The sequence below is a fragment of the Carcharodon carcharias genome, chromosome 15, assembly GCF_017639515.1.
Source record: "Carcharodon carcharias isolate sCarCar2 chromosome 15, sCarCar2.pri, whole genome shotgun sequence".
Classification (NCBI taxonomy): Eukaryota; Metazoa; Chordata; class Chondrichthyes; order Lamniformes; family Lamnidae; genus Carcharodon; species Carcharodon carcharias.
Window position 1 is genome coordinate 96,510,005 of NC_054481.1, and position 23,307 is coordinate 96,533,311.

Consider the following 23,307-nt stretch of genomic DNA (forward strand, 5'->3'; position numbering starts at 1 on the left):
GGACAAATAATGCAGAATTTATCAAAAGGAACAGAATTAAGTTCAAGAAAGAGTACTCTCTATGGAGTCTTCACACCAGCGCCCATGCAAACTGGCTTAAATGTAAATCTGACCATGCAGCGTCTTCCTTTTGCAAACGCCGGTTTAGTTTTGACTCATGGCCTTATTTATTATGAACCACATGGCCTATAATCACCGGCTGATTTCCCACTGACATGAAAATCAGAGCCAATTGGCCTATCAATCCATTTTCATAATGCCCTACACAATGATAATAAAAGGTAACAAGTAGAATCTGGAATACGTAAGAAGCTGAAATATGCTTATCAGGTTTAGTCCAAAGTGGAAAATCACCATTTTCAAACTGTTTTCTTGTAAGTATTAATAGATTCTCAAATCAGCTGCTAACTAGGCTACTCAAATGTGGTGAATATGAACAGCAATTGCCTTACCCATAACAGTTCCATTATTTTCCCAACAGGTTGCAGAAGTCCTTTCTTTACTAAGTTTTTCAGTTACCTGCAAAATTTGTGCGGACACTACTTGGGGAGACAAGATCAAGCTCAATTGTGATGCCTCCTGCAGTCTCATAACCTGCCAACATTCATTGGAGATAATGGCCCTTGTGTGAAGCACCAGAGAGAAAACCCAGCGTGCATTTTAGAGAAGGATGGGTAGAAAAAATTGATAGAAAATTAGAAAGAAAAATGAACCAGGAGGAAATGGAGAGCATTATATAAAATGGTCTGTTTAAGAAACATTCTAGGCGAACAGTCCAAATGAAAAGGTTCAGTGGGAGCCTTAAGTTACACTACATCAGAAGTTACCTTACATCAGAAGGTAAACATCACATTGTCATCCACAAGACATTTTGTTAAATAAGCTATGAATAGTCATTTGGTAATACAGAACTTGAGTATTGATGAAAAAAATGACATTTTTTGTCAAAGCTTTTCATCTTGCACTCATCAGGACAATTTGCAAGAATACCGAATGTAAAGGGAACAACAATTTATACTAATGAGAAGACAATGCTGATTGGTTGGCAAGTGGACTCTGGTAGAGATGTTGCCATGGTGAATGCACCAATTGATGATGACTGGCAGTTAACTGCCAAACATCGGTTGCAATTTAAACCGGGCAGCTTGACTCTGGTCAAGGTATTGCCCTGAGGAACGAACCAGTGAATGGCTGACAGTTCTTACAATTCCACACACTCTAAAATTGGTCTTATCGGCAACCTCATAAATAGGGCCCAAGCCATTTGCTCATCATGCAAGCTTGATGCTAAAATAGGGCATATCAAAGGCATCCCATGGGATAACGGCTACCATGATCAGGCCATTTCATGCTGTATATCACACAAACTCAAGAATGGGCCTAACGCAGTCACTTTTGGCCCTGAAAAGTGCCAAGTCTACCTCAGATTACCCTGGAAGGACAAGATACCTCAAAAATTTGAGCAACAGGTGAAGCTAGCCGTTTCACGCTGCTACGATGCAGTAGCAACATAAGTGGTATTTGCCACTGCCAGAATGCTGCCATCAAGCCAAAAACACATTCTACCTACCACACAAATAGGTAACGTGGTACATGAATTTCAGCGCCAATGTGATGTTGATATGTAGGCAGTATATCCCAAAGACTGGCGGATCGTATCAAACAGCATGTCCCTTCCACTGTTTGCAACGGGCAAGGTACAAACTGCACCCAACTAGCCCATGCTTGCAAAACTCAAAACACAATGTCAAACATTAGATGCGATTCCTCAACTGGGCAACATTTGCTAAATAATCCTCAGCGTACTAAGAATTATGCTGACAACCAATTTAAGATTGTCGGTTGGGCTTGAAGTGTGGTGCATTTGTGTGTACTGGAAGCTACATATATTAATGCATAGGGCCCTATTTTTTGCAGGCAAAACGAACATATACACACATTGTGCCTGTTTCAGCTAAACAAAAAAAGTGACAGCCATTTGCTGGTTCATTCCTCAGGGCAATGCCATGACCAGGGTCAAGTTATGTGGTTTAAATTTCAAGCAATGCTTGATAGTTAATGGTCAGTCACCATCAACTGGTGCATTCCCCATGGCAATGCTTCCATCAGAGTCCACTTGCCAACCAATCAGTTGTCTCTTCTCATATAGTATAAACTGTTATTCACTTTACATTTGATATCCTTGCAAATTATCCTGATGAGTGCAAGACAAAAAGCTTCAGCAAAAATAAGTCTCTTTTCAGCAATACTTAAATAAGCTATGCTTTCATAGAGGAAACAACGTAATAACACAACCGAAATACTTTTAGGGTAGGGTCTCTCGTAATTAACCCTTCACTGAACACTTCCTTTTGTTTTAATATTATTATGCACTCCTTGCCCTATAAAAGCAATTTATTTATAAAATTGTCTCCTGCGTATAGTGGAAAAATGTAACCTTTGCCACAATGTCAATGTACGCACAAATTATTCCCTGTACTTAAACAAACTTCTCTGTAACTGATGCCAATAAGTTTGCACAACATATCTCCAGAGTTAGTAATTTACGAACAATAATTGGAATAATTAATATTCTGAAAATGCCATCAGCAACTGAACCAGTGAAGATAGATTGACATCAAACAAACAGAGCAGAACATTTGTTTTTCTCCTTCATTAATTGGATAATAAAATTGCAGGAATATCCAACTTTGAAATTTTGTTTTTAGCAGGTCATTAATCACCCACTAATTAACATTAAAACAAGATTCCCTCATTTTTGTAATGAGAAACTTTATTCCAAATGTGGCAGAAACTCATCTTGCCCTTTGACTCTGGCTTTACAGTACTACCACTTAGACATACATCTTGAGCAACTATTTTTGCAATCAGAGATGACAATGTTGGAGGCCTGATAAAGGGATCAGCCAGGGAAGCTGAGAGAAATGGAGGATGCTACTCCTTGCCCAAGAAATCGTAGATTCATGGAATGGCTATGGTTGAGGAGTCCTATCCATGTCGGCTCTCTGCAACAGCAAATCAGTTCAACCCACTTCCCCACCCTTTTCCCTAACTGCAAATTCTCTCTGCAGCTGCTTATCCAGTTCCATTTTGAAAGCCATGATTGAATATACCTAACCTCACACTCATTCCAGATCCTAACCATTTGCAACATAAAAATTGTTCCTGTATCTCATTGTTGGTTATGTTTTGTTATTCCCCTTAAATTGGTGAGGCCTCTGGTTCTCAACCGATTCGCCGACGGGAACTGTTTCTCTCTAACTACTCTGATCAGAGTCCTAATGATTTTGATTATTTCTATTAAATCTCCTCTCAACCTTCTCTTCTCTAAGAAGAATTGCCCCAGGTTCTTCAATCTATCCATGTAATTGAAGTTCCTCATTCCTGAAACCATTTGCACAAATTTTTCTGTATCTTCTCTAGAGCTTTCACATTCCTCCTAAAGTGCAGTGCCCAGGGTCAGACATAATAGTCCAGTTGAGGCTGAACCAGTGCCTTAGAAAGATCCATCATAACTTCCTCACTTTTGTACTCTATGCCTCTATTTATAAAGCACGAATCCCATATGCCTTATTAACGACTTTCTCAACCTGCCCTGTCACCTTCAATGATCTGTGCACTTATACTTGCCGATCTCTGTTCCAGCAGCCCCTTTAGAATTGTGGCCTTTATTTTATGTTGCCTCTCTGCTTTCTTCCTACCAAAATGTATCACTTCACGCTTCTCTGCATTAAATTTTGTCTGCCACATGTCCACCCATTCCAGCACCCTGCCTAGGTCCTCCTGAAATCTATCACTATCCTCCTCACAGTTCATAATGCTTCCAAGTTTTGTGTCAACTGCAAATTTTGAAATTGTGCCTTGTTCATCCAAGTCTAGGTCATTAATATATTTCAAGAAGAGCAGAGGTCCTAACACCGATCCCCTGGGGAACCCCACAATAAAACTTCCTCCACTCCAAAAAAACTGTTTCTTGTCACTCACCCAACTTTTACTGATGTTGCCACTGTGTCATTTATTTCATGGGTTTCAACTTTGCTGATAAGCTCATTATGTGGCTTGTTAACAAATGCCTTTTGAAAGCCCGCATACACATCAATTAGGCTTGGCCTAAATAGCCAAGTGGTTATGGTACTGGGTTTGTAACCCTAAGGTCAAGAGTTCAAATCTCACAATGGCAAACTATGAAACAATGTAACTTCATCTGAAACAGATGGAAATGGGTTTGTAAAAATGCTTGGCCTAAATAGCCAAGTGGTTATGGTACTGGGTTTGTACCCCCAAGATCAAGAGTTCAAATCTCACAATGGCAAACTATGAAACAATGTAACTTCATCTGAATAGGAACAGATGGAAACGGGTTTGTACTCGAAAGAGTTAAACATCAATTACGGCTTGGCCTAAATAGCCAAGTGGTTATGGTACTGGGCTTGTAACCCCAAGATCAACAGTTCAAATCTCACAATGGCAAACTATGAAACAATGTAACTTCATCTGAATAGGAACAGATGGAAACGTGTTTGTACTCGAAAGAGTTACACCAACAGAGCTTGGCCTAAATAGCCAAGTGGTTATGGTACTGGGCTTGTAATCCCAAGATCAAGAGTTCAAATCTCACAATGGCAAACTATGAAACAATGTAACTTCATCTGAATAGGAACAGTTGGAAACGTGTTTGTACTCGAAAGAGTTGCACATCAATTACTTTACCATAATCAACTCTCTGATGGCTCATCAAAAAACTCAATCAAGTTAGTGAAATATGATTTGATTTTAACAAATTCAAGCTGACTTTCCTTGATTAGTTCACACTTGTCCAAGTGACTGTTAATTTTTGTCCCATAATATCACTTCTAACATCTTTCCCACCAGTGAGTTTAAGCTAATTGGCCTGGAGGTGCTGGGTTTTCCCTTAATCCCTTTTTTGAACAATGGTGTAACTTCAGTTCTCAGTCCTCTGGCACCACACTTGTTTTGAGGGACAATTGGAAGTTTATGGCCACTCCTTTTCAATTTCCACCCTTATTTCAGTCAGTATCATCGGATGTATGCCATCCAGACCTGGACTTATTAACTTAGTAAAGCCAACCTTTCTAATAACTCTATCAAATTGTTAGCCCATCCATGTCTCAACTACCTCCTCTTTCATTAGTTGATTAGTTAATAAAAAGAATTGAAATCCTAACTTGTTTTGCACTTGTTCAATTCTTTGCTCTCACTCTGACACTGCTTCCCTTAATGTGCTTTATATTTATCATTCCTATCTCCTTTATTATTCTATCCCTTTTTAAGATAAATAATTGAACAGGAGGAAATTGATGAGTTATGGATAAAGAATAGGGGTATAAAACTAATTATCTCAAAGGGTACAGCAGTATGGGCTGTAAGATTTTGTGACATGAAGAGAATTTAAAGATATATATTTTTAAACCTCTTTCAGTTTTCTCCCCTCAGCTCACCGTGCAGTCCTAGAGACAAATTAGTCAGCAACCTGCATTTCAAAATCAGGTTTGAATGCAATCTTAGCAACAATCACACTAGCCACTGCTCTACGGTTTCCAACAATAACACGCAGCATTTCTGTTGAAAGGTAAAAGAAGCAAATGAAGTTGGCAAAAGAAAAATGTCAATTAAAGTTAAAAACCATGGCAGCTGCTCATTAATGCATAATTTCCTGCTCTGTGTCAACATCTATAATACTCTATTCTATAGTAATAATAACTCTACAGTTCTAAAATACTTTCATAATTGCACCTGAAATTTACCCTTCTTTAATTATGTTCTGGAAACGAGCCTAGGCTGACTCTTCATTATATATATTTTGTAGGCCAATCAGAATTGTCACAACCACCACAAAATTGCAGTTTGTAGTGGGGTGGGTAGCAGAAATAGAAAGAAAGGGCGATAATGATTATTGCAGGCTTTTTAAGTTATGTATGAGTAATAATGGAGTTAAGCCAACTGGTTTACAATCTACTGAAATGGACAAGGTTTGAGACAGTTGAGCAGGTAGCCTCAATTATGAAGATAGTCAGATTCATGAATTCTCCACACTACTTCAGCAAGAAGCATCATTTCTTAATGAGAAAACCAATTGTTGTAGAAGCCCCATTATCTACTTTATCACCAAGTAGAAATACTTACAGACTCTTAATTTGTGATGAACAAATATATCAACCAGTGTACTCACAATATCATCAGTGAAATGGAACCATCAAATCTGTAAGGGAGACTGGATTGCAACTGTTTGCAGGTTTAAACTGCCCTTTACAGAAAACCTGGCATTTTTTGGCACAACAGGCTGCTTTAAAAAGAGGTTAAACATGACGATCCAAACTCAATTGAGAGATTTGTCCATCTGTTTCCTGCTTGTCATTTCCCACGTTAGGTCTATCAATGTTCCAATATGATGGTGGGCATAGACAATTATCACCAAGGATTATGCATATGGAGGCCTGGTGATATCATCGATATCACCAATAAAATTGATACATGCAGACTGGGTAAAGCAGCAATTATTTACTTGTTCCAAATAATAGGTTATTCAAGTGCCTCCTTTGCACCTCTGGAAATACAGATGAACAGCATTTGGCCAAACTCAATTCATCTATCTGGAAAGAATTTGCAGTCTGCCTATCAATAGTGTCTATTGTTTCTTAAATGGTGCCCAGGCTTTAGTCTATCTGGAAATTTAATCCATGTGTACTAGGTTTTTCTTTCCTATATTCTTTATTATCTTATATCACGCTGAGAGATCTGCTGTCAATAATCTCTTTATCAGGATGAAAAGCCCAGCTCACATGTCACATAAACGTATCAACTGCTTAAAGCAAACTTTTTACTCAGAAAGTACTCTGTAATTTTTTTTCATTGGGGAGGGGGCAGAGAAGGAAAGGATAAAGAATTGACAATGCAGCTAAATCAGCATCTAATGCTAAAATGAGCCTGGTTTACATCAGTAAAATGTGGCTAGTCTATGGTGACATAAGTCATATTTCAGGATGGAATAGTTTGCAGTTATAAGGAGCTTTGTAAAGCTGTCTGTCTCACACAGGAGCTGCTTCCTTCTTCTGGCTGGTCCACAGTTCAGTAGAAGCAATGGGAAGAGTGCAGGAGTTATAGCTCGTTAAATTAACAAGTGGGCTGTTGAGTTGAGTGGTCAGGTGATGCCCAAAGATGCTTTTCCTTTGATTTTTCATCCTCACAAATAGGCAGAGGTGCCTGAAACATTTGGCACATAGAAGCAATATGAGAAGCACTTTTAATATAACTGTATGATATTCTTTGTCAGCTACTTTCCCTGATCCATTATCTTATTTTGAATGAGTTAACATCCTTTGACAAAGCAGTGAGCAGTGGAATGTCACATGAGCACAGTAAGCACCCACTGCTATTACTTCCAACATTAATTTCTGGATTTAGGCGACTGACGCAGTTTCAAGTGCAAAAGGGGGAATGCAAAAAGCAAAAATTAAATAATGCCAATAATTTGTGATGTGCAACTGATGAAGCTTTTTAGATGTTACAAATTAAACTAGGAATTTTGTTCACTTGGAACAAATGGAGCTGTTGTGCACGTTCTTAAGGAATCCATTCGTAGTAAGACCATAAGACGTAGGAGCAGAAGTAGGCCATTCGGCCCATCGAGTCTGCTCTGCCATTCAATGAGATCATGGCTGATCTGATAATCCTCAATTCCACTTTCCGGCCTTTTCCCCATAACTCCTGAGACCCTTACTGATTAAAAATCTGTCTATCTCCACCTTGAATATACTTAATGACCTACCCTCGACAACCCTCTGTGATATAGAATTCCACAGATTCACTACCCTCTGAGTGAAGAAATTCCTCCTCATCTCTGTCTTAAATGGGTGACCCCTTACTCTGAGATTATGCCCTCTGTTCCTAGACTCTCCCACAAGGGGAAACAACCTCTCAAGATCCATCCTGTCAAGCCCCTTAAGAATCTTATGTTTCAATAAGGTAGCCTCTCATTCTTCTAAACTCCAATGAGTACAGGTCCAATCTACTCAATTTCTCCTCATAAGAAAATCCGTCCATACCCGGGATCAACCTAGTGAACCTTCTCTGGACTGCCTCCAATGCCAGCTTATCTTTCCTTAGATAAGGGGACCAAAACTGTTCACAGTATTCTTGGTGTGGTCTAACTAGTGCGTTGTATAGTTTTAGAAAGACTTCCCTATTTTTATACTCCATTCCTTTTGAAATAAAGGCCAACATTTCATTTGTTTTCCTTATTACTGCTGAACTTGCATGTTAGCTTTTTGGGATTCATGCACAAGGACCCACAAATCCCTCTGCAGTCTTTCTCCATTTAAATAATATTCAGCTCCTCTATTCTGCCTGCCAAAGTGCATAATCTCACATTTTCCCACATTATATTCCATCTGCCAAGTTTATGCCCACTCACTTAACCTGTCTATATCCCTCTATAGACTTTGTGTCATCCTCACCACTTGTCTTCCCAGCTATTTTGGTGTCATCTGCAAATTTGGCGAGAGTACTAAGATAAAAGCAAAATACTGCGGATGCAGGAAATCTGAAACAAAAACAGAAAATCCTGGAAAAACTCAGCAGGTGTAACAGCATCTGTGGAGAGAAAAACAGAGTTAACATGTCGAGTCCATATGACCTCTTCTTAGGAGCTAAAGAGAAGTAAAAATGTGATGAAATTTATACTGTTTTATACTAAACTAAATAACTATATTAAATAAGCTAACTGGCCTATAGCTACTTGTTTTTTTGTCTCCCATCTCTTTTGAATAAGGGTGTTACAATGGCAGTTTTCCAGTCCTCTGGGACTTTTCCAGATTCTAAGGATTCTTGGAAGATTTCTACCAGTGCATCCAATATCTCTGTAGCTACCTCCTTTCATGTCATAGGATGCAACCCATCAAGTGCAGGGGACCTATCAGCCTTTAGCCCCGTTAGTTTCCCTAGTTTTTCTCTAGTGATAGTTATTGTATTATTTCCTCCCCCCACCACCTCTTGACTTTTGCCCCTTGATTATTTAGTAGTTTTGGAATGCCTTTAGTATCTTCTACTGATGAAAAGTATTTATTCAATTCCTTTGCCCTTTCCTGGTTCCCCGTTATTATTTCCCCAGCTTCATTCTCTAAGAAGCCACTTTGGCCTCTCTCTTCCTTTTATATATTTAAAGAAGCTCTTACTGTACTTTTTTATATTACTCGTTAGTTTACCCTCAAAGTTTACTTTATCGCATTCCTCTGGCTTACCACTTATCTTTGCCAAATTGTATGTTTTTTCTTTCAATTTGAACACTATCCTTAACTTCCCTGGCTAACCATGGTTGGTTTATCCCATTCCTAGAATCCTTCTTCTTCACTGAGATACATCTCTGTTGTGAGTCATGTACTATTTTCTTAAACGTCTTCCATTGTTCATCAACTGTCTTTTCTGCAAAACTCCTTTTCCAGTCCACCCTCATTCCTTTGTAATTACTCTTATTTAAGTTTAGCACAGTTGTTTCCAACCCAAGTTTCTCACTCTCAAACTGAATGCTAAATTCTACCATGTTATGGTCACTGTTTCCTAGGGGATCTTTTACACTGAGATCATTTATTAAACCTGCCTCATTACACATTACCAGATCCAAAATAGCCTGATCCCTGGCTGGATCCACAACATATTGTTCCAGGACTCTGTCTTAATATACTCTATGAATTATTCCTCGTGGCTACCTCTGCCAATTTGATTTTCCCCAATCTACAAAAAGATTAAAGTCACCCATGATTAATGTACTGCCTTTTTTACATACCCCCATTATCTCCTGATTTATCCTCTGTCCTACAGTATAGCTACTGTTAGGGGGCCTATAGACTACTCTCACCAATGTCTTCTTCCCCTTGTTATTTCTTACCTCCACATATGGATTCCACATTTTCCGATCCAAGATCATTTCTTGCTATCGTATTTATTCCATCTTGGACTAACAAGGCTACCCCACCATCCTTTCCTTCCTGCTTGTCCTTTTGAAAAGTGACATACCCCTGATTATTTAATTCCCAGCTTTGACCTTCTTGTAACCATGTCTCCGTAATGGCTATATAATCATACACATTAACCTTTATTTTTGCCGTTCATTCATTTATCTTGTTCCGAATACTGCGTGCATTTAATTAAAAGGCATTAATTTTGCCTTTTAACTATTTTTTTCCCACCTCTGATGCTATTTGCTGCTTTTTTTTATGTTTGGACACACTGTCCCTTCCTGTCACACTCTAGGAATCATTACCTAAATAGCTGCCCTGCAATGCTGCCATACCCTTTTGCTTTGTAAGCCTATGTATTCCCTCTCCAGAACCCTCCCCCTCTCTATTTAGTTTAAAGCAGTCTCTACAGCCATAGTTATTAAATTCGCCAGGACATTGGTCCCAGCATGGTTCAGGTGAAGCCCGTCCCAACGGTACAGCTCCCTTCTACCCCAGCATTGGTGCCAGTGTCCCATGAACTGAAACCCATTCCTCCAACACCAATCTTTGAGCCATGCATTTAACCCCTTGACTTTATTTACCCTATGCCAGTTTGCCCATGGCTCAGGTAGTAATCCCAAGATTATTACCCTGGGGGTTCCATTTTTTCATTTAGCTCCTAACTGTTCAAATTCTTTCAACAGAACTTCCTTTCTAGTCTTATGAATGTCTTTGGTACTAACATGGATGGCAACAACTGGATCCCTCCTCTCCCACTCCAAGTTCCTCTCCAGCCTTGAGATGTCTTCCTTAACCCTGGCACTGGGCAGGCAACAGCCTTCGGGACTCATGCTTGGCTGCACAGAACAGTATCTATCCCCATAATTACACTGTTCCCTACCGCTACTATGTTCCTATTTCCTCCCCCAACTTGAATGGCTCCCTGTACCACGGGTGCGGTGGTCAGTTCGCTCATCCTCCCTGGAGTTTCAAGCATTCAAGCAAGGTCATGTTCTCTTTAAAAAGAAAGATGATTTATTTAACTCAAAAACAACAACTTGCACTCTAACATTGGTAAACATCTCAAGGCACATTTCAGCAATGTAACGTGACAAAAACTGACACCAATCCAAAGAAAGAGACATTAGGATGAGCTTAGTCACAGAGGGCAGTTTTAAAGAGGATCTTAAGGGAAGAGAGGTCAAGTATTGCAGATGTTTGAGGGAGTGGGGGAATTACAGAGTTTAGGGCCTAGATGGATGAAGGCATGCCTATAGTGATGAGGTGCTGGAAGTGGGGGATGCAAGAAGCTGGAGTTGGAAAAAGAGGGTTCTCAGGGGGTTAAAGGTCTGGCAAAAGTTACAGAGGTAAAGAGAGGCGAGGGCATGGAGAGATTTCAACACAAGGATGAAAATTTTAAATCAAGATGTTGTTAGACTAGGAGCCAATGTAAATCAGTGAGAACAAAGTGATAGGTGAACGGAACTTGGCACAAGATATAGCCATGTAGCCTTGACAGAAACACTCCAGTAATAAACTGTAACCAATTAATGCAGAGTTTAATGTGGTAACAATGTCTGTTTAGCAATTTCATGCTACTGTTTATGCATGAAGTAGCTAAGACATTTGAGAGGAGATTCTGGGGGATTTAGTTTGGCTTCCAAGACGAGGCCATCTGGCCCGTCAAGCCTGTCAAGCCCATAAGCCCACCCCCTCCCCACTGCCTCAACTAAAGTGTCATGCATAATTTGTCCTAGAATAGTCTCCACCCTTGATGTAAAGCAATTAACAAATATAATCACAGAAAATAGAATAGCTGTTTGTCAAACCTTACTCATCTTGGGTTATTTTCCATGGTACAGCAATTTCCTGGTCCCAATAGTTCAGGATACAGTCCCCAGAGTGTTTGATGAAAATTACAATTTAGTTCAACTCTGTTAACCAGATATCAACCCTTTTTTTCCAAAAAAAAGGAAGGCAAACAATTCATATCTTGCTGCTTCTACTTTGAGTTTATTCTGCATCTTATGAGGAAAGGTTAGATAGATTGGACCTGTATCCACTGGAGTTTAGAAGAATGATAGGAGATCTTAATGAAACATATAAGATCCTGAGGGGGCCTGACAGGATGGATGTCGAGAGGATATTATCCCTTGTGGGAGATACTAGAACTAGGGGATATAGTTTAAAAATAAGGGGTTATTTAACACGGAGATGAGATGTTTTTTCTCTCAGAAGGTCATTAGTACATGGAATTCTCTTCTCCAGACAGCAGTGGAGACAGTCATTGAATATTTTTAAGGCTGAATCACACAGGTTTTTGATTAACAAGGGAGCCAAAGGTTATAGGGGGTAGACAGGAAAGTAGAGTTGAGGCCACAATCAGATCAGCCATGATCTTATCAACTGGCAGAGCAGGCTAAAGGGGCGGAATGACCTACACCTGCTCCTAATTTGTATGTTCATATCTACTATTTTGTTAACAAATTAATAATAACCATTTCTTTTGATACATAGTCTCATTTGAGGCTCAATAATTGTACACTGGTAGCCTTTAGTTCCTCACTAGTTTTGTGTAGGCCTGAGTTCACACTGGTGTCTTCTAATCCTGCGGTCACGGTGGTGCCCTCCAGCCCATTTAAATTATATAGAAATTACAACATGGAAGCAAGCCATTCAACGCAACCAGTTCGTGTTCATGATTATTCAAATTATGAGCAGAAGTCCTGATGCCTTGTGCTCATTCTTTTCCCACATTCCATTATTTTGACGAACCATCTACCAAACCTATTAAGTGTTGACATGGTGTCTCCTTCAATTACTAATATTGGTAGTGTAACCTAGCAAAAATATTTCTACTGCTCTCAGTCTTAAATTCTTTACCCTGAATCTTATATCTACAGTACAGCTAGTTTTAAACATCTCCATTAAAATGCCCATAATTTGCACAACTGCAATGAAAACAGTCCCAATTTGTCTTTCTTTGTATTATACCAGGCAACATTCTAGTAAACCTATGCAGTTGCTTCTCTATTGTCCCAACATTCTTCCTATAGTGGTTTAAGAAGCTGATGAGTAGGTGAACACAGCCAATGGACTAATGCTCCAGAGAAATAAGTTCAAAACCCACTACAGCAGCTGGGGGAATTTAAGTTCAATTAATTAAATAAATCTGGATAGGGCATGCGGGGGTTGGGGTCAGGGCACACGGGAGTCGGGGTGAGGGCGTGCAAAGCTAGCATCAGTCGTGGTGAATGTGAAACTGAAAACCCATTTGGTTCACTGGTGTCCTTTAAGAAATCTGCCATATTTACCCAGTCTGACTTATTTCACTCCAGGTTCACCTCCTGCTCCCTTATTCCAATTCCAACTAAATTTCCAACTGCTCCTCCTGGCCCCCATGCTAGCTGGGTCAAAATGCTGGAGTTCCCTCCCCAACAGCACAGTGGATGTACTACAAGGACTGCAGCGATTCAAAAAGGCAGCTCACAAACACCTTCTCAAGGACAATTAGAGATGGGAAATAAATGCTGGCCTAGCAAGCATGATGCCCAATTAAGAAACGAAACGGTCATGAAAGATGAAGTTTCAGAGGACAGAGTGAGTTGGAATGTGTGCTGGAAAGGAGCTAGACTAGTTTTGTTTTCTGGGACAGCATGATGGTAGAATCATTGCAACACACAGTAGGATATGAACAGCAAGGAAAAAAAGGAAATGATTGAAGATGACCTGGCCTGTTTTTATCTACGGTGTTGCCGTTTACCAATAGTCTGAATTAGGTGTTTAATTTTAACAGCAATAATTTAGCAAAGTGCTGATTGGTGCTTCGATATCAACAGAATAATTTAGAAAAAGGAGAAAAAATATGCAATCATTGGAAGTACAGCCAGTCAAATTTCCAAAAAAACCTACACAATTTGCAAGCACATGGCTAAAATGAACTGAGCAGATGCAAATCATTGCACGCCAAGCTCTGATTTACAGCAAAATAAAACACATAATACAGAGCTGATTTAACTCTTCGCAAAATTTTATAAAGGTTACAATCTGCTGTCAAGTTAGGAAATTGTCATTCAGACTTCACTGGCAGATCACTGATGCACAGGTTTGACAACCAGCCCCAATCCTTATTTACTGCTATCACTTTCTTTCAGAACAGGTAATACCCTGCCTCAAAATAATTAGTACATTTTGCATAAAAGCACAAGCCAGGCTACATATCAGATGGACACGTCTCCTAATAGCTCCTACTGCGGTTCAGCATCTATTTTTGTGATTTCTGCCAAATGCCTTGGGATGTTTTGCTACATTAAAGGAATTATAAATGCAAGTTATTGTGTTATTCTGCTGTCAGGTATAGCGCCATTTAACTTGTTCTTATGGCCCTTTAATGGCCACAAAGTGTAGTTGCTTTAAGCCCTGACATCAATTAGAGTCTAAGACTTGGTGATGGAAATTGGTGGGTGCTTATATATTTTCAGGTCCTGGTCAAAAGAAACTAGCTTTGAACTAACCATTCTTTACCAATACTTTTGAAGCTTTGAAATGTGAAACTTGAGATGTGCTAGAAGCAAGGCTCATTTTAAATGAATAGGGTGCCCAATTAAAATGGTAAAAGCAGCATGTGAATTTATTGGTTGAGGCCTTTTCAAATGAACTGTATTGGTAGCGAGCATTTGAGTTGCAGAATAATAGTATGAAGCACTAATACTGGAACTAATGTGAGACAACAAATTAAGGGAACATAGAGAATCATACTGTACAATCGTAAGAGATATTTGGCTTAAGTTGAGGGGTTTAGGTTGAGTGACCATGGATACTAGATTAAATGTAAGAGAACTAGAAGCAAGAAAAAACGTCTTTACACATGGAATGGTGAGGCTGCACAAATAATTTCCAGAATTAAGGGATACGGGAACAAAGTAGGTAAACGTGATTAGGACAGTTTGCTCAGGTGCAGGGTAAATGTTCACACTGACTGATTGGATAGCCTTCTGGCAACACCGAACCGTCATTGGGTGGTTTGTCACTGGACATTTATCTGTAGCTTATTGGGTAAACAGTTGCAACATGTAATTATGAAAAAAAACTATAAGAGGGAATTCAATGTAGCAAATTAACCACACCAGAGTTATGAGTGTTACATAATTAGAAAACTTGTTCTTGTGCTGATTTAGCTCCTCAATGTTGCCATGCTAATTGCCTTGCTGCCATACAGACTAGGCAAAAATAAAAATGATCTTTTTTCACCAGAACACTATTTAAAAAAAAATTGAGTTTCAGTCCAATGATAATACCATCTGTACCAGTCAATTGCAATTGTCTTTTTCAAATTTCTTTCATTACTGAACTTGGCTGTTCAGTTCTAAGGAACAAAAATGGAGGAAAGGTAATGTTGATAATATGTGCGCGTGTATACTATACATGTCTGTCTGTCGGGACGGGAGAACAATTATTCTCTTATGAGGCAATGACTGTGATCCTGCTGCTTGAACTGAAACATGATCCAGGGAAAGCACTACACTGCTGTTGATCTGAGAAAAAACATGTGTTTAAGATGGTCATTGTGAGTGGAAGAATAAGTTCCTTAATAGAGACAATCAATTGCTCAGTTACTAAAGTACAAAAATAAAAGAATGAAATACTGTAGTGAGAGTAATAATCTCACAACTAGAAAGGATGCTATTGAAATGTGGCCCAGAAAATGTTAAAAGTGTTACAGTAAGAAGCCACTACAGAATGAAGCTGGAGACCTGGACAGGTAGCAATAACTATTGGCATCAGAAGTCTTAAACTTATAAATCACATTTAGTTGGAATTGAAAAGATATGACACAAGTAACACAAATTAGTTACAGTATATTTAAAGTGTTGTGCAAGAAGTAATTTATCTCAACATAGTCATCAGGATAAAATAGCTAAAGAAGTCATTTCATACAACACAAATTCTGCAGCTAACTTAACAGGAAAGGAACAGAATATTGAACAATTTTTTTTCCAAAATATAAGAAACATTATGAGAAAAAGCCGTTGGGCCCAATTAAGCTTCACCTTCCATTATTTTAACTCCCTCAGCCTACCATCTGATTCTTTTGAATCGCCGAACACACTGAAGTTGTACCTTGCAGCTTATTACAATCATCATTTTTTTCAGCTGAGCAGTTCCTTCTGACTCCTGCTCCTAAGTTATTTTCCACTAGTTCGTATCTGCGGTCCTATGTATTTCATCTTATTTTATCTTATCTATGCTATGTATTTAATATTTCTCTAATCATAAAATACAATGATTTAGAACTATTCCTTTAAGAAGAAGTGACATTAAGCCTATTAACTCATGATAACTAACTGCAGGCTATAATTCCTATGCAATACACTATGAGTTGGAACCTACCTTGCGGGCACTCTTCCACATGTACTTCATATAAGCATAGGTGACATGGGGGTGAACGGTTGACAACGGCTGATCAAGGTGCTTTGAAGGATCTACGCCAAGCAGCTGTACCAGGGTCTTATGAGCCAGGGCCTAAAAACAGAGCAGTTGTATACAGAGCATATTTGAAAAATAATCCCAGAAAAAGTAACAAAGTTTCACTTATTATTTTTCTATATTTATATTTTGTGTCTTCACACATTTCCTGTCAACTTTTCCCAATATAAGTTTTCATGTCTACATTTATGTTGGAAACTGCCAGTGCAAACGTCTCATGTTCTATTCACAACTTCATGTTAGTTCAGGAACTGCAGTGTGTAGTTACAGCGAGCCATGTTTACAAAGTACATATTATAAAGTGGAAGAATTTATAATGCAGGTATAAAAATAAGATTGGAATGGATAAATGGGACAGAACTGCGCTTGCACACCATGGTTAAATTATCTCCAGCCCTCGAATAACCCTTTTCATTTGGTCTTCTATTCCTGTGTGCGATTTCATTGGAGATTGATTCTTAATGAAAATTTTATGAAGGAACATTTTATGAACTGTGGTAGTGTTGTTTTTAAAACAAAAGTCATGACTTTATAGTTAGTCTGTTCACTCATGAAGTAATTGGATCATACTTTTATCACTGTCAAAAACAAAGTAATTTCATAACTCAAAAGTTAAACCATAAGTGAAGTTGATAAAGTCCCGAAACTGCATTTCCTCCTGTGTCTTCTTACCAAACGTCCGTTCTTGCCACAGAGACTTGCATACTTTAACCAAGTCCTCATATCTTCATGTGGGCCAATGACAAGGGAGCGAACCATTAGGATTCGTTGCCAGTCTTCTACTACCTGCTGGCATCCCTGTGGAGGAAATCAGAGAAAATTAGAGGTGAACAAGTGTTTACAATCTGATAAAAGCAAAATACTCCGATGCTGGAAATCTGAAATAAAAACAGAAAAAGCTGGAAAAACTCAGCAGGTCTGGAAGCATCTGTGGAGAGAGAAACAGAGTTAGTGTTTCAAGTCCTTATGACTTTTTGTCACATGGTGGTGGCATTAAGCACAAAATGAGTCAAACTCCTCCCTTTTGTTTAAACTAGGTTAGCTGATTTCAGTCGAGACAACAGAAGAGGGGAAAAATCAGTTCCAGTTCCCACTCTGGATAGCTATCACCAGCTGGAAAATATGGATATGTTGATGTCAAGTGTGAACAGCACTGGACTCAGCTATGGGAGCTACACATGAAGTAAAATAACCTGCTAATACTGTCTAGCTTACACATGAAGAATTGCCAGTTGAATGCAGTACCAGAGAGCTGCCAGCAATTTAGAAATGCGTCTCAGCATGGGTTAATGCCTTTATGAGAGAAGAGTAGAAAGTGGGGGGAGAAAAGAAACATTAAATCATTGACTTGGCAGTGTGATATAGAAACACAACCAAAGATCTCATTATTAGTGCATACAACACCATCTGATCTGGCTTACATCATTGGGCTGTGCCTGCCAATGTCAGTGGCCAATGAATGGATAAAATAAAAAACAAATTGGAAAAACACACTCCTATAAAACTAAATTAAAACCTTAAAAGCTATGATTTATGAAATAAGGGATTATTTGGTCTATTCATCTTCAGATGCAGCCAGTAATTGGGCATATAATCACTTGATTGTAAAAGTCATGAATTAAAAACAGCTTCAAATGTCCAGCATATTTTTACTTGCAGAGTCTGGAATATGTAAACGAAACTTGAATGTTGTCTTAAAAAGAAGTTTCACAAATTTTGTTTAACATAAAATGGGGCACTTGTCTCAACATACTTCTGCTTTCCTTCAAATATACACCAGAAAAAACAAATTGAAATGATCCTGGCCTTGAAGCTGTGTATGGAAAAGCTTTGAATCTTACAAATAATGCAAAATAAACCCTATAGGGGACATAGGTCTTTTTTTAAAAAGCAGAGTTTGAAAACTAAATATAGCTGGTGGCTTCTGAAAATGACTGTACTAGATTTACAGATTTGTAGAGAAGAGTTCCGGCATTAAAGTTAAGAATATGCAATGGCATCTTATCCGTTTTTGAAAGCAAATCTCAATTATCCACACGAGCTGAAAAAAATAGAAGTACTACTTCTGAAGCAGAAAATGTAAGTTTCTGTATCAATACAGATTTTACAGGCACCTCGATTCCCCACCCCCCACCAGCTAAAAGGTTGGGGAGTGGGATGTCTGGCCACGATCCTGATGACTGTCCTGCAGCAATTTAATGCTGGGAGCAGTGTTAATTACTTTAAGGCAAGACTTCTGGCCCTATCTTGAGAGGAAGCCCACCTTAAGAGAGCTGCCGGCCGATTGGATTGGCAGACAGCTCTGTAGTCCCTGCAGCATCAGTGGGAGCACTGGCCACCGTTGGGACTACAGGCAGTCTCACAATGCCGAGGAACCCAGGTAAATTCAGGGTTCAAGATCGGCAAAGGAGGTGAAGGGGTAGAGGCAGGGGTGTGTTCAGGAGGCAAGGGATAAGGGTTAAAGCAGGGTGTATCTGATGGACTCAGAAGGCTCGCAATAGAGGTTCACCCCTCTGCCCGACACCATTCGCACAGATAAAGCTGCTGGGTCTCCCACTGCCACAGGTAAAATACTGGTGGCGGCGAGATGAAGCCTTTAAATAGCCATTACTTGGCTACTTAAGGGTTTCATTAGGCCCAAGGGTGGGCAAGCCGCCCAACACCTCCGCAGCCCCTCAGTAAAATTTCAGACAGGTCAGGTCAGGGATGGGTGGGTAAGTGGCGGGAAAGCCAACCACTGGGTTTTAAGTAGCCCTTGCCTGCAAACCCACTGATGGAGGAGGGCAAAATCCAGCCCAATATTTCTGCAATAATGCTTGGCTCATGACTAATCTGCCAGCCAGTATTTATGTTCCTTGTGTAAAATGAAAAATAATCATGGGCTCCTACTCCTGACTGATATCCACTGACTCTTCCTGGACAGCCAAGGTAGCTCCACAAAATGATCAACTGGTCGAACGGTAAATGCATACCTCGTCTCTGATTGCTTGCCAAAAGATATTGGAATAAATGTTAACTTGCCTGAAGTCGTTCCCACCAGGTTTGTCTGATGATCTCCCTGCGCTCTGGAACCAGCTTGTATTGGATTACTTCTTCCAGTTCTGACAGCATCTGACAGGAGACCATGGCCTAAAGAACAAGGACTCAACATTTACTGCTTATGTTTTACTGTTCACAATTTGTCAGCATATAAGAAGTGAAATGAATCAAGGTCACGGCACTCATTCTATGCATTAGATGATAAAACTCTGTACAATACCTTCACCCATTAACAGTAATATTAGCTCCTGAGCGAAGAATTTTAAAAATGGCCAATTTCAGGAAAAATATGGCCGAAGCGCTCTCCAACTTTCTAAGGTAACCGACAAGTAGACCATGATTATACAACAGATTAAACAGGCAAAGTTAATTAACCCATCTCCTTCTCTTAAGGAACATATAGGATCAAGTCCACCCATTGGGTTAATCTCAAAATATCAGAGAGTAAGTTTTTATGCCACATTCCAACAACCTTCTGCCAAATGTATCCATCTGTCTTTTAAAATTGATGCAAGCACTGTGGTCAGGTTTATTTATTTTTTCCTGGGCCTTCAGAACTTATGTGACAAAAACAGAACCAAAAGTTCAAAAATATTATACATCTATTCACTGAAGTATGAGTTCTATTGTTGCTACTGAAGAACTGGGGCAAAACGTTTCCAATAGCTGCCAATGTTAGATATTATACTTTAAAAAAAAACAACACATTTAGATTAGTGCCATGGATGCCATCATTGATGACAGTGCAAAAATAATGGCAGAATAATGAAAATAGTAGAGTTAGCTGAGCTCTGCTCCATGTCACAACTGGCCCCAATGCCTTTGCCTGTTCAGGTATTTCAGTTAGACAATAAAAATCCCAAGACACGCTTTGAGGAAGAGAAGGGAATTCTTCCAATACCCTGCTCAACATTTTGCCATTAGCCACTAAAAATGGATGAACTAACTGATCATTCCTTTTAGAGAGAGCTTGCCCTACACTAATTAACTTGCATTTTCCTACTTGATGGTAGCTATTGTTCCAGGGCTAAAAACAAAAATAAAAACAAAAAAACTGCGGACGCTGGAAATCCAAAAACAAAAACAGAATTACCTGGAAAAACTCAGCAGGTCTGGCAGCATCGGCAGAGAAGAAAAGAGTTGACATTTCGAGAAACGTCAACTCTTTTCTTCTCTGCCGATGCTGCCAGACCTGCTGAGTTTTTCCAGGTAATCCTGTTTTTGTTATTGTTCCAGGGCTTTTGCTCCTGATCATTACCCAATTAGAAACATTTGTACACTGGATGATAACGGGCTGTGATGAGCAAACAGTTTGCCTAAACTTACTGCAGAGGTACACATGAAGACTGAATGCCTTCAGGAAAGGAAAAAATTACCAAGAGAAAGAAAATCACTTATAATGAAAAAGGCATGCTATATGCTCCATGCACCATGATGTCAATCCACACGTGATTACTATAATAAAATGACTACAAAATAAGTCCAGTTGTCACCTACTCAGAATGTCACAAAGCATTTAATTACTTTCCGAAATGCAGTTACTGTTATTTTGCAGATGAACATGGCAGCTAAGATGCATGCTGCAAGTTCCCAGACAGCAATAATCACTTGTTTTGATGATTAACTGGTGCTTTTAATTGCCCCTCCCTCACTGGTGAGGGTAAAAAAATTGCCATTTATATTGTACCCAATCATTACTCAAAGATGTCAAAAAGTGCTGAATATCCAACTTCATTTTTGAAGCACGGTCACTTTTAATGTCGTCCAATGCAGCAGCCAATCTGTACGTGGCAAGACTACACAAGCAGTAAATGAGCTGAAAAATCAGTTCATCAGTCAAAGGAAGGAATGTTGGCCAGGTGACTGGAAGAACTCTCTTTTCTTCAGAAAGTACCACAGGATCTTGCTTTACCCACAAGAACATGTCCTTACTTTAAGGTCTTACGTGAAAGTCAATAAGCCTAGATATGTGCTTAAGTTGGGAAGTGGGGTTTGACTCTTAGCTTTCTCATTCAGGGGTGAAAGTAGAAGTCAAGTTGGCAAATCTGTCATTTGTTGCTATTGGCTGCAAATGTATATTTGATTTTTTAAACTCAATTCCTTAAAATTAGTGTGAAATGAATTGAAATTAATTTTAAATAAATGCACAATATTAACAAATGCATCTGTCAATACAAAAACAATTAGGATTCTTCTCCCAGGTACATCATTGTGTAGTTTTAATTGAGAATTATATTTTGTGCACAAATATTGCTGATCCCATAGCTGTCTGTATGGCAGAAACTAAAGAATCAAAGCCACTGCTTTGATGCATGATAATCTATGACAGGTATTTTTTAAATGTTATTTTCCCATATTATGTTGATAATTAGCAAATACAAAAATGAGGAAAAGTTCCAGTTTGCATTACAAAATTTCGCAATAAGCCACCAAATTGAGCAGAGACACAAAAATGGGATTAAAACTTGATGAAATTCCCATAACCCTTGCATCAGATGAAACCCATGCTGTCCGCTTATATCTGTTTACAATGGATTTATATTTCTTCCTTGAGACCGTTTTTCTTCTTTATTACTTTCCATACTTCGGTTAGCTCTCCTCAAGGGGGTTTGGAGTAGTTCACATTTCTTTGAATAAAATAAAAAGAATGTTCTTGTCTACCAATGTTATTATGATATTCCTGTCCTTTTTTCTATATTCACTGGAGACCAAAATGGTTCAATTTAAACCTAATTTCCTTACTGGCATCCAACTCTGAAAAATTGAATTGAAATTGCATGCTTTGCTTTTTGACAGGAGATGATTAACTCTTGAAACTACATTATCCTCATGATTTTCTTATACTGTGACCAAGGGAGACATTCAATTTTGTATTAAAAGAGTTTCTAACCCATTGACATTTTACAATTAGTCGCTATTCATTTGAAGCCATCATTGGCAAGTGGGGGAGAAGTGAGCAACTGGCTTAATGTTAGCATTTCTGCCTCTGAGCCAGTAGGCGTAAAGTTCCAATCCTGCTTTAGGCGGCCCTGGCCAGTGGAGACTGGAGCTCCAGCACAAAATTCTGGGTTGTCATCCAACACAATACTTGTGTCCAGTCAGTGTGTGTCAGACTCCTCTCATTGATGGGCTATGGAATCCTTAAAACCCTTCTGCTGCATAGGGTTAACCAACTAATTGACCAATATAATCTGTTTACAGAAACTACCAGTACAAAAGCAGTATGTCCCCTAACCAGGATATGCCAAAATCCATTCAAGTGGCACTGGGGGTGAAGACGGAGGGTAGAAGTTAGCTGTCTATTTTGAAAGTTCTCCTGAACAAGAATGGATGACCGAACTCAACAAGGAAGAAGTTGAATGGGGCAGACTCCCTGCTTCCTGCAGCCCAAATTAACAAAATAAAAGAGGAACCTTAGCAAATCATTTTGGCCAGTCAAATACAGCAATATGATGACCAGAAAAAGTTAAGCAAGTCACTTAATTAGGGTTAGTGTGACACATTTCAGTTTTTGTTGTTAGGTTTGAAACAGAATCAATTAATAGATAATTAAAATTACAAGAACTGTTTTATATTTGTTCACGTAATAACTGCAAAATAAAATGTTTTATGGATCAGCAATTGTCCTTAAAAAATGAATCAGTTCAACTTGCAAAGATTGAACAATGAGTGCAAAAGACATAGCTAAGCGATTTCACAACCAACAGATTAGATCAAAGCTCTGCAGTCCTGCCATATCCAGGTGTGGATAAGGAGTCTAAACAAACAACCCCATCCTCAATGAGGGCAGAGCCCAGCACATCAGCACAAAAGACAAAGCTGAGCTGAA

The 23,307-nt window shown here is 39.0% G+C and overlaps 1 protein-coding gene across 4 annotated transcripts in view; it reads right to left on the bottom strand.

Annotated features, from left to right (window-relative positions):
• mtor (mechanistic target of rapamycin kinase) overlaps positions 1–23,307 on the bottom strand; it is a 367,630-nt gene that overhangs the window by 68,686 nt on the left and 275,637 nt on the right. For all 4 annotated transcript variants that reach the window (XM_041205820.1, XM_041205819.1, XM_041205818.1 and 1 more), the window contains 3 exons: positions 19,461–19,568; positions 17,112–17,237; positions 16,344–16,475 (listed from right to left, as the gene is read on the bottom strand). In XM_041205820.1, the coding sequence (XP_041061754.1) occupies positions 16,344–16,475; positions 17,112–17,237; positions 19,461–19,568 (366 nt within the window). The remainder of the gene's footprint in view (positions 1–16,343; positions 16,476–17,111; positions 17,238–19,460; positions 19,569–23,307) is intronic.